Below are 27664 nucleotides of genomic sequence, written 5' to 3' on the forward strand. Positions count from 1 at the left end.
GCAGTGGCTCACGCCTGTAATCCCAACACTTTGGGAGGCCGAGGCGGGTAGATCACCCGAGGTCAGGAGTTCGAGGCCAGCCTGACCAACATGGTGAAACCCTGTCTCTACTAAACACAAAAAATTAGCTGGTAGTGGTAGCGCACACCTGTAATCCCAGCTACTCAGGAGGCTAAGGCAGGAAAATCGCTTGAACCCCGGAGGTGGAGGTTGCAGTGGGCCAAGATGGCGCCATTGTACTCCAACCTGGGCAACAAGAGCAAAACTTTGTAGAAAAGGAAAGAAAGAAAAGAAAGAAATTATTAAACGGCAGGTCCTCAGACCTGAAGTTGCTCCAACCAAGCGGCCGAAGGGAAGGCAGATTATTTACTTGTCTGAAGGCAGAATTGAAAGATTAGAAATATATGTAAAATTCCGACACAATAAAAGGGAACATTACAGATGGGAAGTCACAGCTTTTCAAGGAAATTAGTTCCCATCAGGAGTTAAGCGTGTGATGAGCTAAGCACTGTGAGAGGGAACTTTCAGTAGGCTGACGGTGTTGTGTGTGTAGCCTAAATGATGACTGACTTCAAAACACACCTAACACAGACATCTAGACTCCTGAGTCATGTGATTAACACATGAACCATCTGACACCTAATCTGATCCTTGCCAGCTTTAGAATTTCCCTTTTCCACTGCAACTTGTCTGGAACTTCATAGAAAGAGAATGTGAATATGCCAACTTGGGGTCTTACTTGCTAACTACAATTTAAAGAATGAACAGTCATGCTTCCAGCCAGGCTTGAATCAGCTCCTATCAATTTTACCCACCACCAAATTCTTGCACCTTTGATGGGAACTAATTAAGCTCATGTGGTGTTTTTTTCCCCCCAGACTGTCTTTTGTCGTTCTGAAACAGAGCACACCAAATTAGCCCCATCTGTCTGAATGAGAAGGAGGTTGTTTATACCACCCACAGGCAAGCTCTCCCTCCTACCTGGAAGCTGCCTTCCAAGGTTCCCAAACACCAGGGGATGACGATGGTAACCCCAACTCCTAACCAGCTAGAATCCTGAGAAGAGCAGTTTAGTGTTGTGCCAACCGTCTTCTGCCAGCTCACAGCAATCATTTCCTCACACAGTAAAACATCTGAGGACGCCACAAAGAATCCTACCAGACTTTCATTCTAGGCAAGAATCGCAACGTTCAAGAATTTAGGGCATTATGCAATATTTAAGTTGTCCTGTGGTAATCTTGACAAAATGAAAGTATTTTTTCATTAACTATGCTCCATCAGGAGAGCCTAATGAATTTTAAGAATGTGGGCCGGGCACGGTGGCTCACGCCTGTAATCCCAGCACTTTGCGAAGCCGAGACAGGTGGATCACGATATCAGGAGATCAAGACTATCCTGGCGAACATGGTGAAACCCCGTCTCTACTAAAAATACAAAAATTAACTGGGTTGTGGTGGCATGCACCTGTAATCCCAGCTACTCGGGAGGCTGATGAGGCACGAAACGAGCGAGACTCTGAGAGAAAAGAAAAGAAAGAAAAGAAAAGGAAGAGAGTGTGTGGGAGTCTTTAGACACATGAAGTTACTTTCCTCTAAAGGAGGAAAGAACCCCAGCATTCACACATGTGAAGGGACAAAGTTAAAGGAAAGAAGCCCTTGACAGCACTGCCGCCCACCTGGGCCGAGGCGTCAGGCTCCCCAGGTGATGGCTCTTGGCCCCTGGATGACACTTCTCGGCCTCAGTCAACCTTAACTCCCATCCCTGCAACTACTAAATGGGTGAACATAAAACAAAGAGAATCAATTACTATTTGGCAGTCATGATATCATGTGACTCCTTATCTAAGGAATCTTTACTTGGTTAAGAAAAGAAATAATAGTACATAAGAACATCATAGTCTTACAGTGGAAACAGATTGTGTTCACTTATAGAATATATAGCAGTGGTTCCCAACCACTTGCTGGGTCTTTATATGAGAGGAACCACAGAACCCTTGTATATAACATAAAAGTAATTATTAACAAAAGAATTCTCTGTTCTTAATTAGTTCTAAATTAGTTACTTAATTATTTGTGTGTGTGTGTGTGCTCACCCTAGGTAGATAAATAGGAGGTGGGAGGAGGTTAAATTAGGATTCAATTGAATCAGCAGTTTTTAAAACATTTTTTAAAGGCAGAGGAACTCTGTTATTTAAAACATATCCATGCAACCCCCCCACTATATGAGATGCTCAAAAGGAATGGGTCTGGATAGGGAGATACAGAGGGCTGAACATTTTCTTCTGCCTCAACCCCACTTCTTAAGGAGGTCCTGAGGTTGGCATAATGAAACAAAACTATTTGAAAGGCACGAAACTAAAATGAATCCAACAGTAAGATATTTAAGCTAATAAATGCAGAAGCTTCAGTATGCTATTTTATAACAAATATACAATTTTCAACAACTAGTACACACATAAATTATATATATAGCACTACGCTATTTAGTTACTGTTTATCACATACAAGTCCAAATGTGCCACTGATTATACACATAAAGGTTTTCACAAACAGCCAAATTTATTTCAATGCACCTGAACGAGAGGAGAATATAGCCATGAAAGATGGTAATGGCAAAGAAGTCTCAAGGACAGGGAATATGAGCTATAATAAAAAGTTAAGTAATAAAGGAAGAAGTGATTTTTAAAAATATATAGATACAGCATTGTTCTGCTGATTTTTTTTTACAAAAACGTCTTTAGTAGTGGACTGGTTTTGCGGATTTTTAAATGCCCACAAAAACACTGAAAGGATACTGCCTAAAATGCCAACGTGGTGATTGCTAGGTGAGAGACTACAGGTGATTTATTGTTCCTTTAAGTTTTATCTTGCTTTCCAAAGAAAGAAAAGAAAAAAGGAACAACAGGGCGGGGGGAACCAGCCTAGACACCCTTTGGGCTGAGTCACTAAAAAATGTAGCATACACTGGTGAACAGTAAAAACATACTTTTCCCTTGAGTTAAAAAAATAAAAATAAAAATCTGTTCTTTTAATGAATGCAAAGGTTCCATCCTATTGCCCCAGCCAACACTCACTCAGTTTGATATCTGCAGCAGAACTGGGTCAGTCCTTTAGGGATCTGAACTCTTTACCCCACCCAAGTGCAGCAGCCTACCGACTGATACCCCAGGAACTTCGAGCACTGGGAGAAGGACCAGGGAGAAGCCCAAATCGGAGCAGCCCGGCTCACAGAAGCACCTCCCCAGGGCTCCCACTCACCACTTCCAGGTCTTGGGAAACCCGCCGTTTCCGCAGCTCCTCCATCCTCTCGCACACGTCGGAGAAACAGGTGTTGTAATAATCTGCATACTGCTGCGCCAGGTCATCGATGTTTCCCAGTGAACCGTCCTGAAAGGGTAGAAACATGAAAGCGGTCAGGTCAGTTCACGCTGGAAAAGCCCACAGTCATTGGAACTCCCTCTATGCAGAGTTTACGGTAATAATGGCTGGCATTTAAGTAGGCAACATCAAGTGCCAGGTTATTTTAATGCAAGATCTCCTACTCCTCAGGACAGCCCTCTGAGAAGGACCTATTTTTTCCTGACTTGTATTGATGGGTAAACAGTAGCTCAAAGAAGTAAAGCCATGAATCCCAGGACTAAGAAGCACAGAGGCCAGCTCTCCAACCCGGGATGGTTGGTGCCAACGCCAGGGTCCTCAACCCCCATCTCTCTACCTGCCTAGCAGGGCTAAAAAGGAAACCCCAAGGAAGCACCTTCAGTGGAGGTGCTGTGTGAGGAAAAGGCCCCTAATGCCCACTGCCACCTCCTGAGAAGCTCATAAAAGAGACAGATGTTAGGACCCCTCCCAGGGATTCTGATGGGAGCCTGAGAATTCAGGAACCAAACGAGAATTGCATCTGAGACGAATCTCACTGCACCTCTCAGGAGACCCTCAGAACAGTGGAAAATCTTTTTATTCATTAGTCATTAATGTTCATTAATATTCATTATTATTATTATGTCATCAATATTCATATTCTTCATTAGACTTATTATTCATTAGGCATTCCAAGTCCAGGTGCAAGAGTACATGTTACAAATTCACCTGCATAAATGAGTAAACATGTCACTTGTTTTTTTCCCCAAGGCAAGTGCCATGTAATTGCTCTAGAGCTCATTCTGAGTTTCTACCCAGCTTCACTGTGCCTGGTACTGGTTAAGTGGCCTTAGGCACATCCCTCGGCCCCTGAGGAACACTGGAATAATCACAGCACCTACTTCAGTGAGGACTACTGGAATAACACGTGTGACGATGCACTTAGACCTTAGCCGGCTCGTGTAGTCCACCCAGCATATAATAAGTGCTAAAAAATTTATTTCAGTGTGATACTCACTGCAAGACTATGTTCCACACTATAGTCTTCCTTTAGAGCAATGGATATTTAGGTACACATCTGAACAGGAAGGATGACAGAAATGCTTTGTACATTAGTAAGTTATGCCATTTCTTCTATCAATTCATTCATTCAGAAAGACCTCTTCTTCTCCTTGGCTCTTTTTTTTTTAACCTCTCAACATGTCTGCTCTTTGGTATAAATAAATGACTTTGCCAAGATAACCAAGGAAACTACGACTTTTAGACCACCTAAAACCACACACACATTTTCCATTTTACAGACTGCTTGCCAACCCCTTCGGTTATTTAATGTTGGTGCACTGCCCGTAGCAACACACGCCTAACACTGCAACAAACGCTTTACACGTCTAAAGCAGGCTTAGATGCAAGCGGGGCTTGGGAGTTGGATTCCTCCCAAAGCCTTTCTGCTAAAGACCTACACCCTGGTCAGGAGGTCTGCGGCAGAGCAAGGATCATCTCTACCCCACTTCTGCATTCACTGATTTTACAGAACCAAGAGAGAGGAGAAACAGAAATGGGAAAAAATGATGCTTTAGAAAAAAGCTCCTTGCTGGCAGGGCGCAGTGGCTCACACCTGTAATCCCAGCACTTTGGGAGGCCAAGGTGGTCAGATTACAAGGTGAGGAGTTCGAGACCAGACTGACCAACATGGTGAACCCTGTCTCTACTAAAAATACAGAAATTCCCTGGGCATGGTGGCACATGCCTGTAGTCTCAGCTACTCGGGAGGCTGGAGAATCACTTGAATCTGGGAGGTGGAGGTTGCAGTGAGCCGAAATCGTGCCACTGTACTCCAGCCTGGGCGACAGAGCGAGACTCCATCTCAAAAAAAAAAAAACAAGCTCCTTGCTTCCCCACCAATAACATGTTCTGCATTTGAGCTGATTGCCTTAGAGTTCCTAGCACAGTGTGGAGACAGGAAGGACTCTTCTAAGGCCAGTAAGAAACATGTCTGGACAAAAGTCACTCCTTCACTACAGTCAGTCTTGTCTGTCTGAGTCGACAGCCTGGACTGACACAGCAGGCAAGGTGGGAGAACCCCTCCTCTTCAAAATGTCTATTGTCAAGTGTCCAGTAGAAAAATAACAAAGGTCAAGACAGAATCTCCTGCTGCCCCTCTGAGGACATGCACCGTGGCACTCAGCCTCCTCGCCTCTGCAGTACTGCCTCCAAGAGAGGAAACTGCCTGAAAACAGAATCAGGGCCCAGCTTGGTGGCTCACGCCTGTAATCCCAGTGCTTTGGGAGGCCGAGGGGGGTGGATCACCTGAGACTAGGAGTTTGAGACCATCCTGGCCAACATGGTGAAACCCCATCTCTACTAAAAATACAAAAATTAGCCGGGCATGGTGGTGCACGCCTGTAATCCCAACTACTCAGGAGGCTGAAGCACGAGAATCGCTCGAACTCAGGAGGCAGAGGTTGCAGTGGGCTAAGATCACACCACTGTACTTCAGCCTGGGCGACAGAGTAAGACTGTCTCAAAAACAAAACAAAAACCCAGACTCTGTCTTGGGAGAAGAGGGAGCCAGGACGGAATGTCTTAGGTGGGGTTCCTGAAATACGCATGATAAACTGATATTAGGATCCTGAGGATCCCCGACTCATCACTACTCAACCACACATGTCCCGGGGTCACAACTCAACCAGCTCCATCTATGGCCTCCCAATGGCCCAACCTTGCCCAACCTGCCACCCCAATGACCTTGCTAACAGATCTGACCGAGTCCCCCCACTGAGAGCCTTCCATGCCCATCACCCATCCTACAATGTAAACCCCAAACATCCCAGCCCTTCAGTTCCCTTCACCTGCATGCAGTAGAGGCCTCCGAGGACCCAGAGAGGAACGAGCAGCTTCTCCAGGAGGCACAAAGCAGGCCTTCTCCCATGATCCCCCGTAACCCCATCAACACACACCCCCAAGAGAACTGAGGGAACTCCTGGAGGAAACTTTAGGAGAGAAGGAGGGCAGAAGGGCATGGGTTCTGACCACCAGCTCCTGACAGCTGCGACTAGGAGAGCAAAGTGCCAGGCCCTGGGAGACAAGGGCTGGACGCTACAGCTGCCTCAGCTATTCAAGAAAGCACCTGGGCCAGGTGCAGTTGCTCACGCCTATAATCCCAGCACTCTGGGAAGCCGAGGCAGGCAGATCATTTGGGGTCAGGAGTTTGAAACCAGCCTGGTCAACATGGTGAAACCCCGTCTCTACTAAAAATACAAAAATTAGCCAGGCGTGTTGGTGGGTGCCTGTAATCCCTGCTACTTAGGAGCCTGAGGCAGAAGAATCTCTTAAGCCCACGAGGTGAAGGTTGCAGTGAGCAGAGATCGCGCCACTGCAATGCAGCCTGGGCTGGGGCAACAGAGCAAAACTCCGTCTCAAAAAAAAGGGCAAGCACCCAGGCAGTTCCCAAGACAGAGGGAGCTGGGCTACCTTCAGCACCAGGGCATCCACCCTGATTTACCTAGAGAAGTTTGCTGACACTTCAAAGAAACAAAGTGCTCACCATCCCTGTTCACCATGGAGCCTCTCCTAGTTTCTTAGCTCCTTTTCCCAGCAGAGACTGAGAAAGACAAAGGAGCTCCCTTCCATGTGTGAGTGCAAGGGCAAAGGGGAGCAACTTTACCTGAAGACACATTTTTATGAGTTAGAGACCTCATCCCTATCACAACCGGGGCCCCTGGAAGATCCTGGGGTCTTCAGAGTTGTCCTGGTCTCTTAGGAATGGGATGCTATCCTCATCCAGAAACTTCTGACTTCATCCAGCCAGGAAACAAAACACACCTGCCACTTTGACCAAATAGAAAGTCCATGTCTTTGCTGAGGCTCCGGCGGACCGCTGGTGGTCATGGCCGCCTCCCGCTTACCCTCAACCACGCTAACATTAAAGCAGTTCATAAGAAGGCAACAAGTTCTTCTCTACAGAATGATTTTGCAAACAATTTGGCAAATTCCAGATGATTCTGATCACAAATAACAAGGATTGAGCAAGGGAAGAATTCAAAAGAAACAAAAGTGCCACCGAAGAGGGCACAATCCGGATGGTGATTACTCAAGGCAAGATGCAGCTCAAGGAGTTAGAAAAAAACACTTGCTTTAGCAAAATCTTAACTATAGCATTATTCTGAAGGATTTTCCAAGTCTCCATGTGTTTTGTTGCATTTAGGATTAATGATGGACAGCACAAAGCCCAGTCTTGCTATTTGTATGTACAGTATTTGGTGATAGAGAGCAAAGGAAAACATATCAAAACAGTTGCCTTAACACTGAAAAACATACTCTGCATTTTGAAAATGTTTATGGATGTCTCAGCAGTTTTTAAAAGAAGCAAAAACCACTAACAAATGGCCAGTTAGCACATGACAAGATGCTGGATATAATCATTAGGGAAGTGTGGATCAGGTGGGGTGCAGTGGCTCAAGCTTGTAATCCCAGTACTTTAGGAGGCTGAGGTAAGTGGATCACTGGAGGTCAGGAGTTCGAGACCAGCCTGGCCAACATGGTATAACCTCAACTCTACTAAAAATACAAAAATTAGTATGGCATGGTGGTGCATGCCTGGAGAACCAGCTACTCTGGAGGCTGAGGCAGGAGAATCACTTGAACCCAGGAAGCAGAGGTTACAGTGAGCTGACATCACCACTGCATTCCAGCCTGGGTGACAAAGTGAGACTCCATCTCCCAAAAAAAAAAAAAAAAAAAAAAAAAACACACACAACTATGAGATATCACTTCACATTCACTAGATTGGCTATAATTAAAAAGAGAAATAATAACAAGTGTTGGTGAAGATGTGCAGAAATTGGAACCCTCATACATTGCTGGTGGGAATGTAAATGGTGCAGCCACATCAGGAATCAGACTGTCAGTTCCTCAAAAGATGAAACAGAGCTGCTGTATGATTTAGCCATTCTACCCCTAGGCCCATAACCATTATTCGGCAGTAAAAATAAACAAAGGACTGACGTATGCTAACACTGGACAAACCCTGAAAATGTTAAGTGAAAGAAGCCAGTCACAAAAGATCACATGATTCCATGTGCATGAAACGTCCAGAATAGGCAGAAAGATTAGTGGTTGGCTAGGCTGGCTGTAGGTGGAATGGCATAACTGCTAATGGGTGTAGGGTTTCTTTTCAGGATGATGAAAATATCCTACAGTTAGCTTGTGGTGTAGGCTGCACAACTCTGAATATACGCAAATCCACTGAATTGTACATTTTAAATGTAAGATATGAATTGTATCTCAATAAAGCTGTTATGAAGAAAAAAAAAAAAAGAAAGTCCATGTCTCCCAGTGCCCAAGTGACCTTGTTAAGGGTGTTATGGCTTACACACTACCCTGAGGCTTGCTGTTCTGGAATAGAAATCCATCACTCTCCCTGTCTCTCACACAGAGGTCCAAACTGAGGTATTCCAACATGGAATACCGGTTTTTCTCTAAAACAACCACTTTCACATTTGTGAACCGTCCCACTTACCACAACCAACCGTCTCTTGGACTAACCAAGACAACTGGAAAAAAATTATTTATATATTGTTCATACAATTATTTATAAAGCTTTGCCCAAACTGCTTTCTTCCCCTTTTTCTCTTCTCTCTTATATATCCTAAGAACATTCTGAGGATGTGGAAAAACCAAACTCAGTGTGTTCTACGCCTGACGCAGAGATGACTTTTGACACCAGACGTGGTTGGGCAGGAGAGGTAGGTCCCCTCCCTCCACACTCCAAAGAAGCAGGAAGTTCTGCAGCGAACACCAGCTGGGTGTCTCCCAGTGCAAATCCGACACTACCGGACTGGAGACTGCCTCATATCCCACAGACTGAAGGCTCAGTCCCGCAAGACTGCTCTTCACTTCTGATGCCTGAAGTAAGCTCCAGGTTGTTTTACTAGCTACACATAGGGGTTTCCACCACCCCCTTTTTGGGCTCAATTAATTAGCTAGAGTGGCTCGGAAAACTCGGAGAAACACCATACTTACATTTACCGACTTATTTTAAAGGAACTCACAAAGGATACCTATGAACACCAGATGAACAGATGCACAGGGTGGAATATAAGGGAAGGGAGTTGGAGCTTCCCTGCCCTCTCCAGACGCTCCACCCTACACAAACCTCCAGGTGTTCAGCTATCCAGAAGCTCCCAGAACTCAGTCTTTTTGGGGTTCTTATGGAAGCTTCATTATGTAGGCATGATTGATTAAATCAAAGGCCATTGACTATCAGCTCAACTTTCAGCTCCTCTCCCCTTCCCTTAGGTTGGGAGGTAGGACTGAAAGCCCCAACCCTCTAATCCAGCCTGGATCTTTCCTGTGATCAGCCCCATTCTGAAGCTACCCAGAGTGACTAGCCATCAGTCAACTCATTAGCATACCAAAAAGACACTTATCACTTCAGCAATTAAAGGGTTTTAGGAGTTATTTGCCAGAAAACAAGATTAAGACCAACTCTTTATTTCACAGTATCATAAAACCAACAAGCCAACTCTATACTTCAGTTCTAAACTGCAAGGTGCTGATCAAACTTTGTCTTCCCTACGAGTGAAATTCTCTATCCCATTCTCAATCACTCGAAACTCCCCCAATCATTTGGAGACCTGAAAAATATATTTGTTGCTCCCCAGGAAAAGAGCAGCTGTTCAACTCAACTTAGGCCAAAGAAAGCCAGCATCTCACACCCTACAACATGCCGTAATAGCCACTTCTCACTCCGGATAGTAATTTAGAACAGGGTGGCACAGCTGCTTTTACGTCTTCCCAAATTACTTTCCAGATGTGCAGTCAGTCCTCATCATTACCACTTTCATCAGTCCTGATTATTTAAATGCCAGGAAAGGCAACAGAATAAAAGAACGTACATGTGTGTTTTTAAGAGTGGGTCTTGTCTGCCATCCCACAAAAAGAATCCTTTACGTTCCAATCAATGAAACCAACTAACTACCTGATTATTTTCTTTACCCACTCAAAACTCAGGTTTTAAAAAATCAAATAATAAGAATAATCATCATTCCTATGTTATATGGGGGTGTGAGGAAACGTTGGGAGTGATAAATATGCTATGACGTTGATGGTAGCTGATGATAGTGGCGTATACTTATTCCCAAACTCAAGTATGCACAGCTTTTTACATATCAATCATACCTCAATAAAGCAGTTTTTAAAAAGCCATGATCTTGGCTGGGCGAGGTGGCTCATGCCTGTAATCCCAGCACTTTGGGAGGCTGAGGCAGGTAGATCACAAGGTCAGGAGTTCAAGACCAGCCTGGCCAAGATGGTAAAACCCTATTTCTACTGAAAATACAAAAATTAGTTTGGCACAGTGGCAGGCGCCTGTAATCCCAGCTACTGGAGGCAGGGGGTGGCTGAGGCAGAGAACTGCTTGAATCCTGGAAGGCAGAGGTTGCAGTGGGTCGAGATCGCGCCACTGCACTCCAGCCTGAGCAACACAGCAAGACTCAATCTCAAGAAAAAGAAAAAGAAAGCCATACTCTTTCAGGACTGTCTGACAATGTCTGCATTATTTTTATTCAGCTTGTTCCTTGAGATAGCTACAGACCTACTCCATAAAAATATTTAGTTTTACTAAAAACACTGGCTACATGAGTGTGTAGGAAATTTCAGTAGTGCAGCTGAGGTTTCAATAGGCCCACATACTGTATCTTCACAGAAACACAAAGTCTACGTCTGACTCAACATCCCACCGTACTAATGTCAAGCACTGACTTTAAATAAGACTTTAAATCATCTCTGCATCTATTAGAACAAATATGATTAAAACACAGAAATGGATTCCTTTTTAAGCCTTTTCTTTAAGGGGTTCGAAAGTTTCTGGACTGGAGTTGATTACTTGCCTCATCTGTTTCACTTCTTTCTTATTTTCCCCCTTTGGTTCTCTGGCATTAAGCTTAAGCAATATTAGTTCAAGATTAGGAACATGGGAAAATTTTATTTCCTCAAAATAATTTTTAAAGAAAATTGTGAAATTTTGAGTCACACGATCTTTTTATGAGAATTTTTCCACCCCTGTCTTTAAAAATAAGAAAAGAGATACATGCAGATTCAAGTTCTGTTTCCTTTTCTTATTACAGAATCTGGTCACAGCATCTGTCCGTATATATGACAATCCAATTCACTTGCTGCAGACTTAAATCTGTCGAGCTACGACCAGTGTCAGCTCAGCAGACGACAAACTTGCGTAACCTTCCCCCAAAGCCACAGAGCTCATTTGTCCCAAACACCCGTCTTTCATACAACCAAGATAAAAATACAGAGATAACGGGCATTGTACCGAACAGTTCAGATCGGGTGGACTGCTGTTGCAATTAAGGAGAAAAGACACAGAGCACTGTTCCCTCAACAATCGGTTTCACAGTATTTCTGAGATTTATCCCAATTCACTTCTGTCTCTGGAAAATGGAAAACCTAAAACTACCAAAAAAACAAAAGTCATTTGTATCATTACTTTTGTTATTTCTGCTCTTCTTTCCCCAGATGTTACTTCCAGTTTAGAATAAGTTGACAGGCTTGGGAGGGGAAAAAAAATAAAAAGAAAAGAAAATCATTTGAAAATATCAGGAGATACAGTGTGATCTGTTGCATGCAGATCGTATGCAAATGAATGTGTGGTCCTCCTAGTTCATGGATCCATAAAGTTTTCCCCAAGGGGAAACTCAGACGTGTTGCTCTAACTCCCCAAAGCTGTAATGAAGACAGACTCCTAGAACTCATTTATTGTTTCTCTACCTTTTCCGCCTTTAATAATAAGTGTGTATGTGTGTATACAGATATAATATAAATTCTGTTATATTTACATTGCTCCTTGTTTGAAGAGGGATGGATGGAGATATATATATACCCTCTAAGCTAAATCCACTAAAAAAAGAAATCGAAACCTGATTTTTTGAATGACATCACAAGGTGTTTTTACTCTTCATTAGCTTGTTTAAAGATTTTTGAGGCAATAAACACTTTCAGCAACCTTTCAGGTGAAATTGCTACAACCATAAAAATGACTTTAATTCTGGTTTTCTTGTTCGGCCTCACTTAATCCGTGTAACGTTACTGTTCTCACCAGCTCTGTCATCACTTCCTGCCACCTCGTTGTTGTTCTGGAGAAATTCAGACTGTAATAACTGATCTCAAATACTTTTCTCTGAGGTGTCCTTCCCAGTGTTTCTTCAGATGGCTTGAGCTGGAAGGATAGTTTGTCTCAGGAAAAAGTTTTAACATGTAACAACGAAGAACACATCAGAGGGACATATTAGGTCATGCAAATGGCAAGTGAGGACCCCAGGGGCACACCCATAGGGCAGGTGGCTGGAGTGGGGCTTATTTCATACCTTCCATCCCCTCTCCCAAAAACGCCAGAGCAGCCTGCCAGCACCCATGTCTAATCCTCCTTGCTCTGGCATATGTCGTCATGGCGATGCTATTGCCCATAGGTCGGTCCCGGTTACCACAAATCCCCTCCTGAAGAATGAATGGCCTCCCAGAAGACAGGACTGACAACACCCTACTTTCTCAGAGCTCTCTTAGCTCCTGATTCTAGGTCTCCAAATATCTAAGGAAAAAGTATCAGGAAAAAAAATTGGGGCACAGAATTCCCCTCAATATATCTATATTTATTTATGCATATACATTACAGCTATGTACAGCTAGAAGCACTTCTTAGTATCAGTTACATCCATTTATAGCTACAATCATATTTACGTTAAAAATACACACAGGGCCGGGTGCAGTGGCTCATGCCTGTAATCCTTGCATTTTGGGAGGCCAAGGCAGGCGGATCACCTGAGGTCAGGAGTTTGAGACCAGCCTGGTCAACATGGTGAAACCCTGTCTCTGCTAAAAAATATAAAAATTAGCCAGGCGTGGTGATGGGCACTTGTAATTAATCCCAGTTACTCAGGAGGCTGAGGCTGGAGAATCACTTGAACCTGAACCCAGGAGGCAGAGGTTGCAGTGAGCTGAGATCGTGCCACTGCACTCCAGCCTGGGTGACAGAGTGAGACCCTGCCTCAAAAAGGCCATTTTAAATGATTTTTAAAAGTTTACACTAAAAGTGCCAAGTTCTTTCCTGTGCCCAAATGGATAAGCAACTGCAGTGTCATTCACCCTGCGGATCATGACCCATTAGGCGCTGCATGGGTCAAGGCTGGATGAGAGAAGCACAATGGCTACGGATGATGCTGGAGCTGCTGAAGCAGCCGGCACTGCCTGCTGCCTCTGTGCCTAGTACTGACTTAGGGTCACTCTAGGTCAGCCAGCCTGGCAGTTATGAAGGAAGCTGGATATGAATGAGAGCAAGGACAAAAGAGAGCCCATGACGACACTGAAACCATGACCACTGGAGTCCACATGTGTTTCTCATCAACTCCAACCTCGATGCCATGGGCGACCCATAGAGAAGCTAGCATTCTTCACAATGGACCTGCACACACGGCTCAGGACACAGAAGGCAGAAATGTGGCAGGTTCTGGAGCTGCTGTGGATTCAGATGCCATCTCATGCCAGCAAGGTAAGCTGGCATATCAGTGACAACATGAGCAAGCAGCCACAATGCCTGGTATCCCACCAACCTTCAGAGTCTGAAATATATGCTGTTAATTCGCTTCCAGCTCCCAAATCTCACACAAGTTGTCTTTTGCGAAAGTCACTAACCCAGAACCACACTGGAAAGGGTGAACGCAGTACAAGCCCCCCCAGAGTCTTAAGATAAATGTAAACATTTGAGACCTACATTTGTTTAAACGGTATTGCATAGCACATCAGAAGAGCACAGATAGGTCAAGCATGGTGGCTCACAACTGTAATCCCAGCACTTTAAGGAGGCCAAGGTGGGTGGACCACTTAAGGTCAGGAGTTCGAGATCAGCCTGGCCAATCAAAATGGTGAAACTCCATCTCTACTTAAAAAAATACAAAAATTAGCAAGACATGGTGGCGCATGCCTGTAATCCCAGCTATTCAGGAGGCCGAGGCCAGAGAATTGCTTGAACCCGTGAGGCAGAGGCTGCAGTGAGCCAAGATTGCGTCATTGCACTCCAGCCTGGGTGACAGAGCAAGACTCCATTTCAAAAAACAAACCAACCCTGTCTCTACTAAAAATACAAAAATTAGCCAAGCCTGGTGGCGGGTGCCTATAATCCCAGCTACTCGGGAACATGAGGCAGGAGAATCGCTTGAACCCAGGAGGCAGAAGTTGCAGTGACCTGAGATCACGTCACTGCATTCCAGCTTAAGTGATAGGTGAGACTGTGTCTCAAAAAGAAAGAAGAGCACAGAACAGAATGGAAAATGTTGGAGCATGCCTCATGATGTTTTGTGTACAGAGTACTATATTTGATCACAATGTAAAATGTATTCCTTCCAGTGAATCTGTGACAAAAGTTTGAAAGTCACTGATGGAAGGCCGGCCACGGTAGCTCACACCTGTAATCCCAGGACTTTGGGAGGTTGAGGCAGGTGGATAGCTTGAGGCCTGGAGTTCAAGACCAACCTGGGCAACACAGTGAAACTATCTCTACTAAAAGTACAAAAATTAGCTGGGTGTGGTGACGCACACCTGTAATCCCAGCTACTTGGGAGGCTGAGGCAGGAGAACCACTTGAGCACAGGAGGCAGAGGCTGCAGTGAGTTGAGATCACACCACTGCACTCCAGCCTGTGCAACAGAGCAAGACTGTGAGAGAGAGAGAGAGGGAGGGAGGGAGTTAGGAAGGAAGGAAGGAAGGAAGGAGGGAGGGAGGGAGGGAGGGAGGGAGGGAGGGAGGGAAGGAGAGAAAGGAAAGAAAGTCACTGATGGAATTCACCTCCTAGGCGACAGTCATGGGGGCCCACACTGTCTCTATTTTAGAACCCCACTGCCTGTGGGTTTCCCTGTCGCTATCCGCCCCTCCTCCTCTGCACACCCTTAAATGCAATTGTTCCCCAAGGTCCTTAGCATTTTTCTCTTCTTACACTCCTTGCTCCCTTGGGGACATGTCATTGGTGGTAGGATGGAGTTAAAGCCCCTGGCAGAAACACTTTCCCTCTCCTCTACTTCCTGCAGGCCCAGTGCAGCCTGCTTGACCCTAGGATTCAGCAGACTTGAGACTGGTAGCAAAAATGTTATTACATTTTTGGGGATGAACAAGTCATCCCCAATTACCTACTGGAAAGAAATCTGAAAAGTTTGGTCTGAATATGAACAAACTCAGTTTCCTAGCCAGGCAGAGGAGCAGCTCTAATAAATGGAATGAAGAAGAGGGCCTACTGCACATCCCTCATACAGAGCATATGCTAGCACCTCTGCACAGCACACTGATTGTCACGTATGATGAAGAAACTGATGAAAGCTGTAACATTAGCTCATGTTTATGCCCTTCAATCATCAACAATTTATAGGATATTTCATTAATTCAAATAATATTTACTAAACATCTATATTCTGGATGCTGTGCTAGTGTTAAGTATGGAATATGAAATCAAATAACATGAATGTTTACTGCTATTGCACAGAAGAGCAAAGTGGAGCCATTCATTTATTTTAATGCAGTCATATGGTTAAGTCATGAGAACTTGTTGAAGGAATTTACTAAGTTGTGTGCTTAATATTAGATCTCTTTGGAATGAAAGGCTCTGCAAAACCCAATCTGCTGGCTATCAGTGGCTCAAAAGAGTATTACACAAAAACCCTAAGAACTTGAAAATGCAGAGAAAAGAATGGCAACATTGATCATCAGTTTTTAAAAAGTACAAGCATAGATTCAGACTCAAAGTGGACATTTGGATTTAGCAGATGGCAGTTTTAGACTGAACTCATTTTCCATTTTTAATCTGCCCTGAGCTTAATAGAATCACAGATTTGAAAAGAGCAGCAGAGCTAATTGGGTGGGAATGAAGTCACAATTTTAGACCACATTCACAGATTTTGATGAGTATCAATTACACTGAGTTTTCTCTGGCCGCCTTTGGCACACGCACCTAAGGATGTGGACTTTTTTTTTTGAGACGGAGTTTCGCTCTTGTTGCCCAGGCTGGAGTGCAATGGCACGATCTAGGCACACCGCAACCTCCACCTCCCCGGTTCAAACAATTCTCCTGCCTCAGGCTCCCAAGTAGCTGGGATTACAGGAATGTGCTAATTTTTTGTATTTTTAGTAGAGACAGGGTTTCACCGTGTTAGCCAGGATAGTCTCAATCTCCTGACCTCATGATCTGCCCGTCTCAGCCTCCCAAAGTGCTGAGATTACAGGCGTGAGCTACGGTGCCAGGCCTGCGTGGTGCCTGGATGTGGACGTTTTCAAGCATTTGACCAACAAGGTCTCAATGTGATATGACCAGAATTTTGGAAGTGAAAATACTGATCTCAGAACAATCTAAAATTTCTAGCAGTGTGGTTAAATGATATACGATATTTGAGTTTTTGTGTTTTAGAGAAAGTTAATCTGCCACAGCTTGACTAGAGAGCCTCAAGGTGCGACCACTCACGGCACGAGACTGAGCTTGATTCTGCTGACTTCCTTACACAGCTCATCGGCACAACTGGTAAGTAAGATGCAGGAGAATGTTCTGGTAAGAGGTTTTTGTGTAGCATGCAAAGTTAATAAAATCAGGGCCACAGCTTTCAAAATCTCTGTGTTTTGGTTGTCATTGAAGTGTATGACAGGGAATTTCGTACTTTATTTAAAGCAAACTGCATGCTCCCTATATCCCTGCTTAAATATCTTTCTATGGCTATTGAATCCCTGAGGAATCACCAAACCTGGGTTTCTTCCTGTCTCTCTATTCCCCTGTCCTGCCACACCTCATTCTGACCTTTTAGCCACCCAGGGTCGCTTTACCTCTTGGAACAGGTTATTCTCTCTCCGGACTCAGAGGAATTACGTTTGTTATTCCCTCTGTTTGAATCTTCTTCCTACCCCTTTCCCTCAGATCTTCATTTAATGGTACACACCTGTACCCCAGCTACTCAGGAAGCTGACATGGGAGGTTCAATTAAGCTAGGGAGGCAGAGGTTGCAGTGAGCAGAGATCATGCCACTACACTCCAGCCTGGGTGACGAGTGAGAAGACCCTGTCTCAAAAAAAAAAACTGGAGGTGGCCGGGCATGGTGGCTCCCGCCTGTAATCCCAACACTTTGGGAGGCCGAGGTGGGCGGATCACCTGAGATCGGGAGTTCAAGACCAACCTGGTCAGCATGGAGAAACTCCGTCTCTACTAAAAATACAAAATTAGCCCGGCAAGGTGGCACATGCCTGTAATCCCAGCTACTTGGGAGGCTGAGCAGGAGAATCACTTGAACCTGGGAGGTGGAGGTTGCGGTAAGCTGAGATCGCGCCACTGCACTCCAGCCTGGGCAACAAAAGCGAAACTATCTCAAAAAAAAAAAAAAATTGGAGGTGACTGAGAACTCCAGTCCATGGATGAGGAAGCTCGGCATCTGAACCCTTCTTGCTTTCTTTGCCACTGCCACTTACTGACCCAGGATAAGGTACTTAAATGTGGACAGCCTCATTTTCCTCATCTGTAAAATGGTAATTACAAAGCTACCCCATAGGCTGTCATAGGATTAAATAAAAATACTTGTAAACCCTTGACAGATCATCTGGCATTCGATAAGCATTCATTAAATGGAGTCCTCACTCCTCCAACAGGAAGGTTAAAATTTCCCCTATTATTTCTTGGGACCAAGTTCTATCACATGAGGGGCACAGAATTCCAACCTATTATAAACATAGAGACCTAGAATTTCAATATAGGGAAGGTCCTTAAAAATGATGATAACTTTACTTCAAAGATGAATTAAGAGTAACCAAAGGCCACAGGGTTTTCAGTGACTTGTCCCAGAAGACAAGAAGCCAAGCTTCTTAAATCCAAGTATAAGAATTATTGATTCCTAATTATTTACATTTATTGCTGATAACTCTTAACATTTTGAGGGTCAAAGATCTTCCTGAATCCAAAGATGCTTCCCACACCAAAAGGAATAAAGGAAAAGTTCCTTGGTGCAATGGGCTTAATGAAAGTCTCACAGTCTTCTCATATCCTGACAGAAAAAAGGCAACTAAGATTTTGAAACAAAGATAGCCCATATAGAAGGGCACTCAATACACCAGGAAGTCCTCAGCATTCCTTATCCAGGAAGTCCTCAGCAGTTTCCTACCATCAGGGAGACCAGGAGGAATGCCATGGGTTCCCTCCGCAGGTTTGAGTTTCATCTTTCTTTTTAAAAACAGGGTCTCACCCTGTCACCCAGGCTGGAATGCAGTGGTGCAACCATCATTCACTGTAACCTCAAATTCCTGGGCTCATGCAATCATCCCTCCTAAGGCAGCCTCCTGAGTATCTAGGACCACAGGTACTCACCACCATGCCCGGATAATTTTTTGTATTTTTTGTAAAGATGGTGGTTTCACCATGTTGCCCAGGCTGGTCTTGAACTCCTAGGTTCATGTGATCCTCTCACCCCAGCCTTCCAAAGTGCTGGAATTTCAGGCATGAGCCACCGTATATGGCTTGGATCAGGTGTTGTGAGAAAACAAATTAAGAGCAATGGTGTAGCCAGGGAAAACAAGCATATATTCCTTTCGTGGTGATGAGCACTTATCATAAGCCCCACCCAGAAGCTAAAGGGAAACCTGTTTGTTTCTATTTACTAGAAACGATTTTAGCACCCACCATGCATATGACACCAATTGCATAGTGCATTTCCAAAGGCAGAAAGATGCAGGAGGCACTGTGGCTCACTCCTGTAATCCCGGCACCTTGAGAGTCCTATCAGAGTGGATCGCTTAAGGTCAGGAGTTCAAGACCAGCCTGGTCAACACAGTGAAACCCCGTCTGTACTCAAATTACAAAACCATTAGCTGGGCATGGTGGCACACACCTGTAATCCTAGCCATTTGGGAGGCGGAGGTGGGAGGATTGCTTGAACTCAGGAGGTGGAGGTTGCACTGAGTGTGACACTGCACTCCAGCCTGGGTGACAGAGCAAGACTGTCTCAAAAAAAAAAAAGAAAGAAAGAAAAAAGAAAAGAAAGAAACCAATTTACCCCCTCTGTCTGAAAAAATGTCATGTAATCCCCAAGCAACTCTTTCACAACACACCTAACCCTCTCCAAGTACGGCGGCGCATGAGTTAGCTTCTGGCTTTTGCCCTTCTGAGGGATGCTTGATCTCTAGATGAATCACACCACAGGGAGTGCACTAAGGATACCTGCCATTCAGGGACTCAGAGGCCAGCTTGCGAATGAATGTCAGGTGTAGGGGAACTCTGTTGGGTTCATCCTGTACCACACTCTGATTTACAACATACAGGAAAAATCCAACTGAGAAAATGTCAGCCCTACAAAATAACTCTTCGTGTTCTGGCACATGTGTATTATCTGTACCCATATCTATGCGTCTGTCCATCTATCCACGTAACTATATAAAATATTATATATGACACGATGGCCACACATTCATTTCCATTTTTGGGGGGAGAAGAGTTCTTTCCTAACTACATCATTTCCCCTCAAGATGATCTCAATTTTCATCATAAAAGGGTTTTACTTTTGCCAAAAAAATAATGCGAAAGTACTCTGAAAAAGCAGCTGAAGCACATGAATCTGTTCTTATTTTAGATTTAAAACATCTTGGAAGTTAATGAAATTGTCTTCTGTTAGGGATTTCTGTTAAGTAAGTAGATTTTAGTTGTTCTTGTCACAAAAACAAAAAACACACAAAAAAACAAAGTTAACTATGTGAGATAACAGGGTGTTAACCTCTTCATTACACTGCATTATCTAAATGTATCTCTATGTCTCTATGCACCCACTGCATCATGTTGCTGCCAGGTGTGGTGGCTCGTGCCTGTAATTCCAGCACTTTGAGAGGCTGAGGGGAGTGGATCGTTTGAGCTCAGGAGTTCGAGACCGGCATGAGCAACATGATGAAACCACATCTCTACAAAAAGTGCAAATAATCAGATGTGTGTGGCGGTGCATGCCTGTAGTTTCAGCTATTTGGGAGGTTGAGGTGGAAGGATGACCTGAGCCCAGAAGGTTGAGGCTGCAGTGAGCTATGACTGAGTCACTGCACTCCACCCTGAGAGACAGAGTGAGACCCTGTCTCAAAAAAAACAAAACAAGGCCAGGCGCGGTGGCTCATGTCTGTAATCCCAGCACTTTGGGAGGCCGAGGTGGACAGATCACCTGAGATCCGTCCAGCTTGGCCAACACGGTGAAACCCCATCTCTACTAAAAATAAAAAAATTAGCCAAGTGTGGTGGAGTTTGAGACTCTATCTCAAAAACAAAACAAAACAAAACAAAAAATCAACAAACCAAAAAAAATACATAATGTTGTAAACCTCAAATACACACAGTAAAATTTATTTTTGAACATAAAAATATCTTAGAAGTTGAGAGTGGAGATTATTTGCTTTGTGTCACATTCTATAGAGGGTTACAATGTAAACTTGACAGTCATTTTCTACCTAAGAAAACTAAAAAAAACTGCAACGAATTCTCACATCATTCTCCTAAACCAATTACTGTGAGAATGAAAATACCCATTTTCTCCGTTTGCTCACAAGGTGAGAATTTACTGACATCACCACTGGCTTTCTCGCTGACATCTAATGCATAAGAGCAATTCATTTCATTGAAGAAGTAACATTTTTATCAGTTCAACTTGGCTAACAGTTTTACTGGTCAATGTCTGCTTGGACATACATACTCCCCCCATTCCATTCATATTCTTGGATTTACAATGCAACAACCTCTTAAAAGGAAATGAACTAGTTAAGGCACGCCTACCACCCACCCAAACTTGTTTATGTTTCTCAATTGCCCTATAAAAAGGGGTAATTTCACTTTCTTCTCTGGGATGTGGATACAAGTACTTTTATTTTAATTGTTTGACACATTATGGGAAGAAAGCCTGCAAAAAATTCAATGTACTATCAAGACACCTAGCTTTAAAGGAAAAAGTGCTGATTCTTTCAGGATGGACTATGTATTTCCATTTGCAGAGCACATCAGTTCAACTGTTTGTTGTTTTTTTGTTTGTTTGTTTGTTTTGAGACAGTCTCACTCTGTAGCCCAGGCTGGAGTGCAGAGTACAATAGCAATCTCAGCTTAGTGCAACCTCCACCTCCCAGGTTCATGCGATCCTCCTGCCTCAGCTTCCTGCTGAGTAGCTGGGATTACAGGCGCATACCACCATGCCTGGCTAATTTTTTTTTTTGGATTTTTAGTGAAGACGAGGTTTCACCATGTTAGCCAGGCTGGTCTTGAACTCCTGACCTCAAGTGATCTGCCCACCTCAGCCTCCCAAAGTACTGGGATTATAGGCGTGAGCCACTGCGCCCAGCCCAGTTCAACTGTATTTTATAGAGAAATCAAATTCTGGACTCCCCACTGCACCCTCTAAACACAACAGTTGGAGAGATCCTGCTATCCTGTTGGAACCTAAGTCAGACTGTGTCCCTCTGCTCAAAAACCTTACTCAGGCTCCTGTTTCATTCAGATGAGGAAGGCTGCAGCGCCCAGAATGACATAGAAGGCTCCTCACATCTGCGCGCTCCTGCATCTTTCCTGCCTCAACGCGGGCTTCTCCCAGGCTCACTGCCCCGGCCACGCTGGCCACCTTGCTACTCCTCCAGCACACCAGCACCGCTCCACCTTGGCCAGGCCTTTGAACATGCTCCCCTCTCTGCCTCCTCGGCTCTTCCCAGTTTCTTACCCTCATCCTCTGAAGATATCACTCAAATACCCTCTTCTCAAGAATATCACGTCTAAAAGTGCAGCTTCCTGCCCTGTCCACACCGCTTCTGCCTTATATGTCTTCTTGCTGTTTTTTCACCATCTGAAATACTTTGCCTATTATTTGTGTATGCTTTTTATTGTCTCCCTCCCCCAACTAAGGTATCGAGTCCAGGAGGGCAAAGATTTTACTAAGTGTTTTCTTATGAGTGTGCTCAGGACAGACAGTGCCTAGCAGGCTCCCAATATAAATGCATCGAATGAATGAATGAATGAATGAATGAACGAACAAATGGAAAAAATGAAGCGATCAATCAGCAAGCACCCTGCAGGCACTATGCTCAGGCCCTTGGGAAGATGAATATAAACAATGTATATATTGCTTTATGCTTTAATTTTTTCCTTCTAAGTAGCATATCTACTCTTCAGTCTTCAGACTTAAGAGTAACTAGCAAGTTTTAACTTGTAAAACATCCATGACTTCATCATAATTTTAAAAGCCAATATTAACTATGCTGGTGCCTTATGTACGTATATTATCCTGTTCTCTTTGTATGGTTTCAAAAGAAACAAATGGAATATAGATCAAGGTGTTAATTACATAAGCTTATTAAAAACAAACTCCTAAGAGGTATCAATTCTAACACTTAGCACATCTATGTTTATGTAGTTTATTAGTTTTATATCTGTGAGAAAGTAAACTATAGAAGCATAATATTGCAAAACAGCCACTTCCAAAGGAAAATTATTTCCTAACATAAACAAGCTTTATTAAGAACTAGCTCTAGTGTAAGTCTGAAAGGGAAAGAGCATGGCAGCAGAAACAGGTTTTTACATGCTAGTGTTTCTGGATTCATGGGAGGGTGGTACCCAGCTTCCTTATGTAACTGCGTTCTAAACAATTTTACATAATCAGAAAAGAAGTGTTTGCATTATCCCATTTTACAAAAATCAGTGAGGACTATTTCCAGGCATTTCATGTATCCAGGTCATAAATGATCTAGATTGAGAACTCTGGATAATTTTTTGCATTTTGTATGTGAATAACTACTACTGAGAGGAAATGGTTCTGTTAGTAAATATCCCAGAATAAGGCCTACGACCTCCAAGAGCAAACTCGGGCCACAAATACAGGAAATAAAGATTCTCAATAGGCCATTAGAATTAACTGTCCTCCAAGAACTGGCAGGTACTTCACCTCCTCCTGGGTCACAGGGAGGCAGGTGCACGGGAGGCCTGGGCTGCAGAAGATTCCCTGCCCCCATTCTGCCTTTCCTTATTTAGGATCACCATGAACCCAGAAGATATCCTGGCTCTGACCTAAACTGAAGTCAGATCTGTACCCACCTCCCTACAGACAAGAGTGGCAGTGGGGACCCGATATGACTCTCATGCTAAACTGTAGAAGAGTTTAGCAGACGAGGATCTGGTTCTGCGAGTAGCCGTGCGTGCTCACCAGCTAATTGGCGTGCTTGGACCAGGCCAGATTGCACACTTGGGAGCCCGTGTCGATACACTGCAGCGGCTGCCCCGTCAGCGTGTTCCAGAAGCGGATGCAGCGGTCGGCCGTGCCGCCTGCCGAGGCCAGCAGGCCGTGCTGGTGCGGGGACCAGGCGATGGCCTTCACGGCCGCCAGGTGCTCTGTGTACTGCTGCACAGGACTCAGGCTCGAGTGATTCCAGACCAGCAGCTTGTTGTCGTTGCCCCTCGAGGCGAGAAGCTGGTGGTCCGTGGACCACTTGAGCCCACACACCTCCTGCCGGTGGCCCTGCAGCTGCCGCTCTGACTGCACGGGGGCGGGGCGGGGGGGGGGGCGGTGCGGATGTCCCTCTGCAGCCAAGCACAGTGGCTCACGCCTGTAATCCCAGTACTTTGGGAGGCCAAGGCAGGCCAATCACCTGAGGTCAGGAGTTCAAGATCAGCCTGGCCAACACGGTGAAACCCCATCTCTAGTAAAAATACAAAAAAAAAAAAAAAAAAAAAATTAGCTGGGCTTAGTGACGGGCACCTGTAATCTCAGTTACTCCAGAGGCTGAGGCAGGAGAATCACTTGACCCCAGGAAGCAGAGGTTGTGTCGCTGCACTCCGGCCTGGGTAAAAAGAGTGAAACACCATCTTGAAAAGAAAGAATAGCCAAGTAGGTGCTCCACAGATATAATTCAGAAAATGCTCAAAAAGAGATCAGTCAGTTAATTTCAACTTAACTTCATTTTCCCTTAAATACTAGCCCAGTGACATTGGTCTCTTCTCTCCCCGTCCTCCTCTGCAGCAACAAAGGCCTTAGAAGGTAAAACATGGAGGAAGGAGGGGAGATTAGCCACTCCTGAAACACAGTTCTGTGAGGCTGGCATTCTGACAGCAATATTCCAGGAGATCGCCAAGAGAAAGGCAGTAAGCATGAAGCACTGGGTAAGATCTTTCACCAATTCTGTTTTCATGACAGCATTTCACTTCTTCTATAAAAAACATGTTTTAGTCCTCATTTGAGAATACCTTATAAGGTCAGAACATATTTTTGAAAAAATATAAGACCCTTTTAGGTCAGAATATATTTTTGAAAAAGCAGGAGACTCCAAAGCAAAGAGAGAATTCAATAGGACAACCAAGATGGCACTGTTCAGAGACAAGAAAAGGAAAAACCTGAGATCGAGACATTTCAGCCTAGGCAATCTTCTTGCTTTGGTCTCCCGAAGTGCTGGGATTACAAGCATGAGCCTCCACGTCCTACCGTGGGTTTTCCATCAGGAAAGGGAATAGCCAGTATGGGGAGTGGTTAAGATGCCAGGCTCTGCCCTTAAGAAAGTGATGAAATTTTTTTGTGCCTTAAAGAAAGGTATCTGCCTCAGGTATTATTCGCAATGCTGCCAAATAAATAACATAATCCATACAGAACACTCAGAACAGCGTCTGATACCCAGAACTCCATAATGATTACTCTTATCATTAATAATGGCCACTGTTGCTTAGAATTTTAATAGACTATCATGACCAACTCTTAAACTGTCTATCTTCAAAAAATTTCCCTACATCATAATGAAATCACCTTTGCCTGGGTAGAAACAGTTTCAATGTGTGAAGCAGATGTGACTACAGATAAAAACAGTCTGCAGAAGTCCCAGAGACTCCTGACAAACCCAGATTCCAAAATAGCTTTTTCTCATCTCATAGCAGGGGATGCTGCTAAAGGCAGATGCCCCCTCTGTGCTGCATTCCCGGAACACGTAGCCAGTCTCTCCACCTTGCACACGGTGATTTCTAATTGTTGCACATAAGCACATCCAGGTGCTCTCCCCAACAGGTACAGCTCTGCCAGGCCAATGCATGTATCTCTTTCCTTCATAACTCTTTGCAGTTCCACCACAAAGTTGCACAAGGCAAGCATTTACTAAAAGCTTCACAACTGAATGGATCCGTATCTTCCAGAGTAAGAGGCAGTATGCAACTTCCTACATCATATGGATGCCTTGAAAATTATTTTTGTTCCATTTGATCAAGTTTCTAGAACGAGCTAAATGCCTTCTATTGACTTCCTGATACTTTTGGATTCGGAGCCCAGGAAGGTTCCTGTATCTATGTCAGACAACAAATAGAACCGTGTGTGTGTGTGTGTTTGTGTGTGTGTGTGTGTACATGTGCATCTTTACACGTATACTATATTGCAGGTATTCTTGTACGTCATTTCAATTATGCGTAACATCAATGAGGACATCAACACAGGGAAGTTCCATGTCCCCTGCCACACGGCTAATAAAGAGCTGGTCCTAGCTGGGCATGATGGCTCATACCTGTAATCTCAGGACTTTGAGAGGCTGAAGTGGCTGGATCACTTGAGGTCAGGAGTTCGAGACCAGCCTGGCCAAAATGGTGAAACCTCATCTCTACTAAAAATACAAAAATTAGCTGAGTGTGGTGGCATGCACCTATAATCCCAGCTACTCAGGAGGCTGAAGCAGGAGAATTGCTTGAACCAGGGAGGTGGAGGTTGCAGTGAGCTGAGATCATGCCACTGCACTCTAGCCTGAGCGACAGACTCCAGCTAAAAAAAAAGAGCAGATCCTGGCTTCAAATCCATGCCTATTCTAAAATCTGTCTTCACCACCTCAAACGTACAGGCTCACCACAGTTAGACACACAACAAGCTTAAGCTAACCTTACTGCTTCTTTAAATTATAAAACCATCGACCAAGGCCCTCCACAGAAAGTGAAGCCTTCCACAGAAGGTAATCCCCACCCCATAAAATTTTAAATAAAACTCAGTGTTAGTTAACTGTACTCCTGAGATGCCTACGGCGTACAGTTGAATAATTCACTTAGAACCTAAGTTGAGGAAACATATGGCTGGGTGCTTGGCCAGGCCAGACAAATTGTCACATCCTCCACTCCATCATTTCTTCCTGAAGCTGGACTAGCAGCGGACCCTGCAGCCCCGAGTGACCCCACCCACAGGCCCCGTGGGAAAAGCTGTGACTCGGAAATGCTGACATAGCCGCTGCCACCCAGGCGCTCGAGGCCTCCGAGGGGTGTCCCCTTCTTGGGCTCTTTACCCCAGCACTGCTGATGAGAGGATGAAATGGGAGCGAGGAGCCCAGCGGAAGAGGGCAGCAGCCCAGTCCATCCCCACCAACACCTCCACCCCAATCTGGGGCAGGAGACCTGGACTTGTAACTTACAGACTGGGAAGCATGGGCCAGATACAGATAGGGGCTTGACCTCAGCTGGCTGCAGAGGGCCGGAGGGCTGCGTGTCATCACATCCTGCTTCACCCTGGCCCACCCTCCCCAAGGAAAGTTTCCTGAGGAAATCCTGACTGCTACAGAGAAATGGGTGGTTCAGCCCAAGGATGTAAACAGGAGCAGTGTGTTTTGTTCTGCTTCCCTGCAGACCTGTGCAGGGCCTCTGGCTAAACAATTCTTTGGCAGCCATGCAACTAAAAAGCCAAGCTGAGCAGTGACTCAGACAACTACAACTTAAAAGTAAGAATGTGCATGGTCAGACTCAACTGAGGATTGCTAAAAGAACTGAGGTGTGTTGTCACCTAAGTTTTTAGCGTAAGGAAGCATAATTATAAACCGTGATTACTTTAGCATCAACCTAATACAATAAATAACAAAAGGCACACTGCACTCTTAAAGCAAGTTTTCTAACCAGAGGTCAGAATGATTTCCAGCCTATAATGAGTCCTGCTCTGGTTCATTCCCACCTAACTAGAGAGTAACTTCCCCATGGTCAGGGACAAGTTTCCTGGTGTCTCCTCCAGCTTTATCAGGGTGCTTGGCGTGTGGCAAATGAACCGTTATTTGTTGAATGAGAGCTTGTCTCTCCAAAGTGAGAAAAATCTTTCCCAATTTGATACATGCTCATACATAAGAAGAACGTTGCCCTAAAAATTGGAAAAGAAAAGTAAAGAGAATGAGCCATGTATGGAGGCTCACACCTGCAATCCCAGCCCTTTGGGAGGCTGAAGCAAGTGGATCCTCTGAGGTCAGGAGTTTGAGACCAGCCTGGCCAACATGGTGAAACCTCGTCTCTACCAAAAATGCAA

The 27664-nt window shown here is 44.5% G+C and overlaps 1 protein-coding gene across 3 annotated transcripts in view; it reads right to left on the reverse strand.

Moving 5' to 3' along the window:
- Positions 1-27664, reverse strand: part of SASH1 (SAM and SH3 domain containing 1) — a 278424-nt gene that overhangs the window by 154215 nt on the left and 96545 nt on the right. For all 3 annotated transcript variants that reach the window (XM_064360587.1, XM_064360589.1, XM_064360588.1), the window contains exon 2: positions 3258-3386. In XM_064360587.1, coding sequence (XP_064216657.1) covers positions 3258-3386 — 129 coding nt within the window. The remainder of the gene's footprint in view (positions 1-3257; positions 3387-27664) is intronic.

This window comes from Aotus nancymaae, unplaced genomic scaffold (genome assembly GCF_030222135.1).
Source record: "Aotus nancymaae isolate 86718 unplaced genomic scaffold, 86718_ANA_hifiasm-v0.15.2.pri h1tg000040l, whole genome shotgun sequence".
In the NCBI taxonomy this organism is placed as follows: domain Eukaryota; kingdom Metazoa; phylum Chordata; class Mammalia; order Primates; family Aotidae; genus Aotus; species Aotus nancymaae.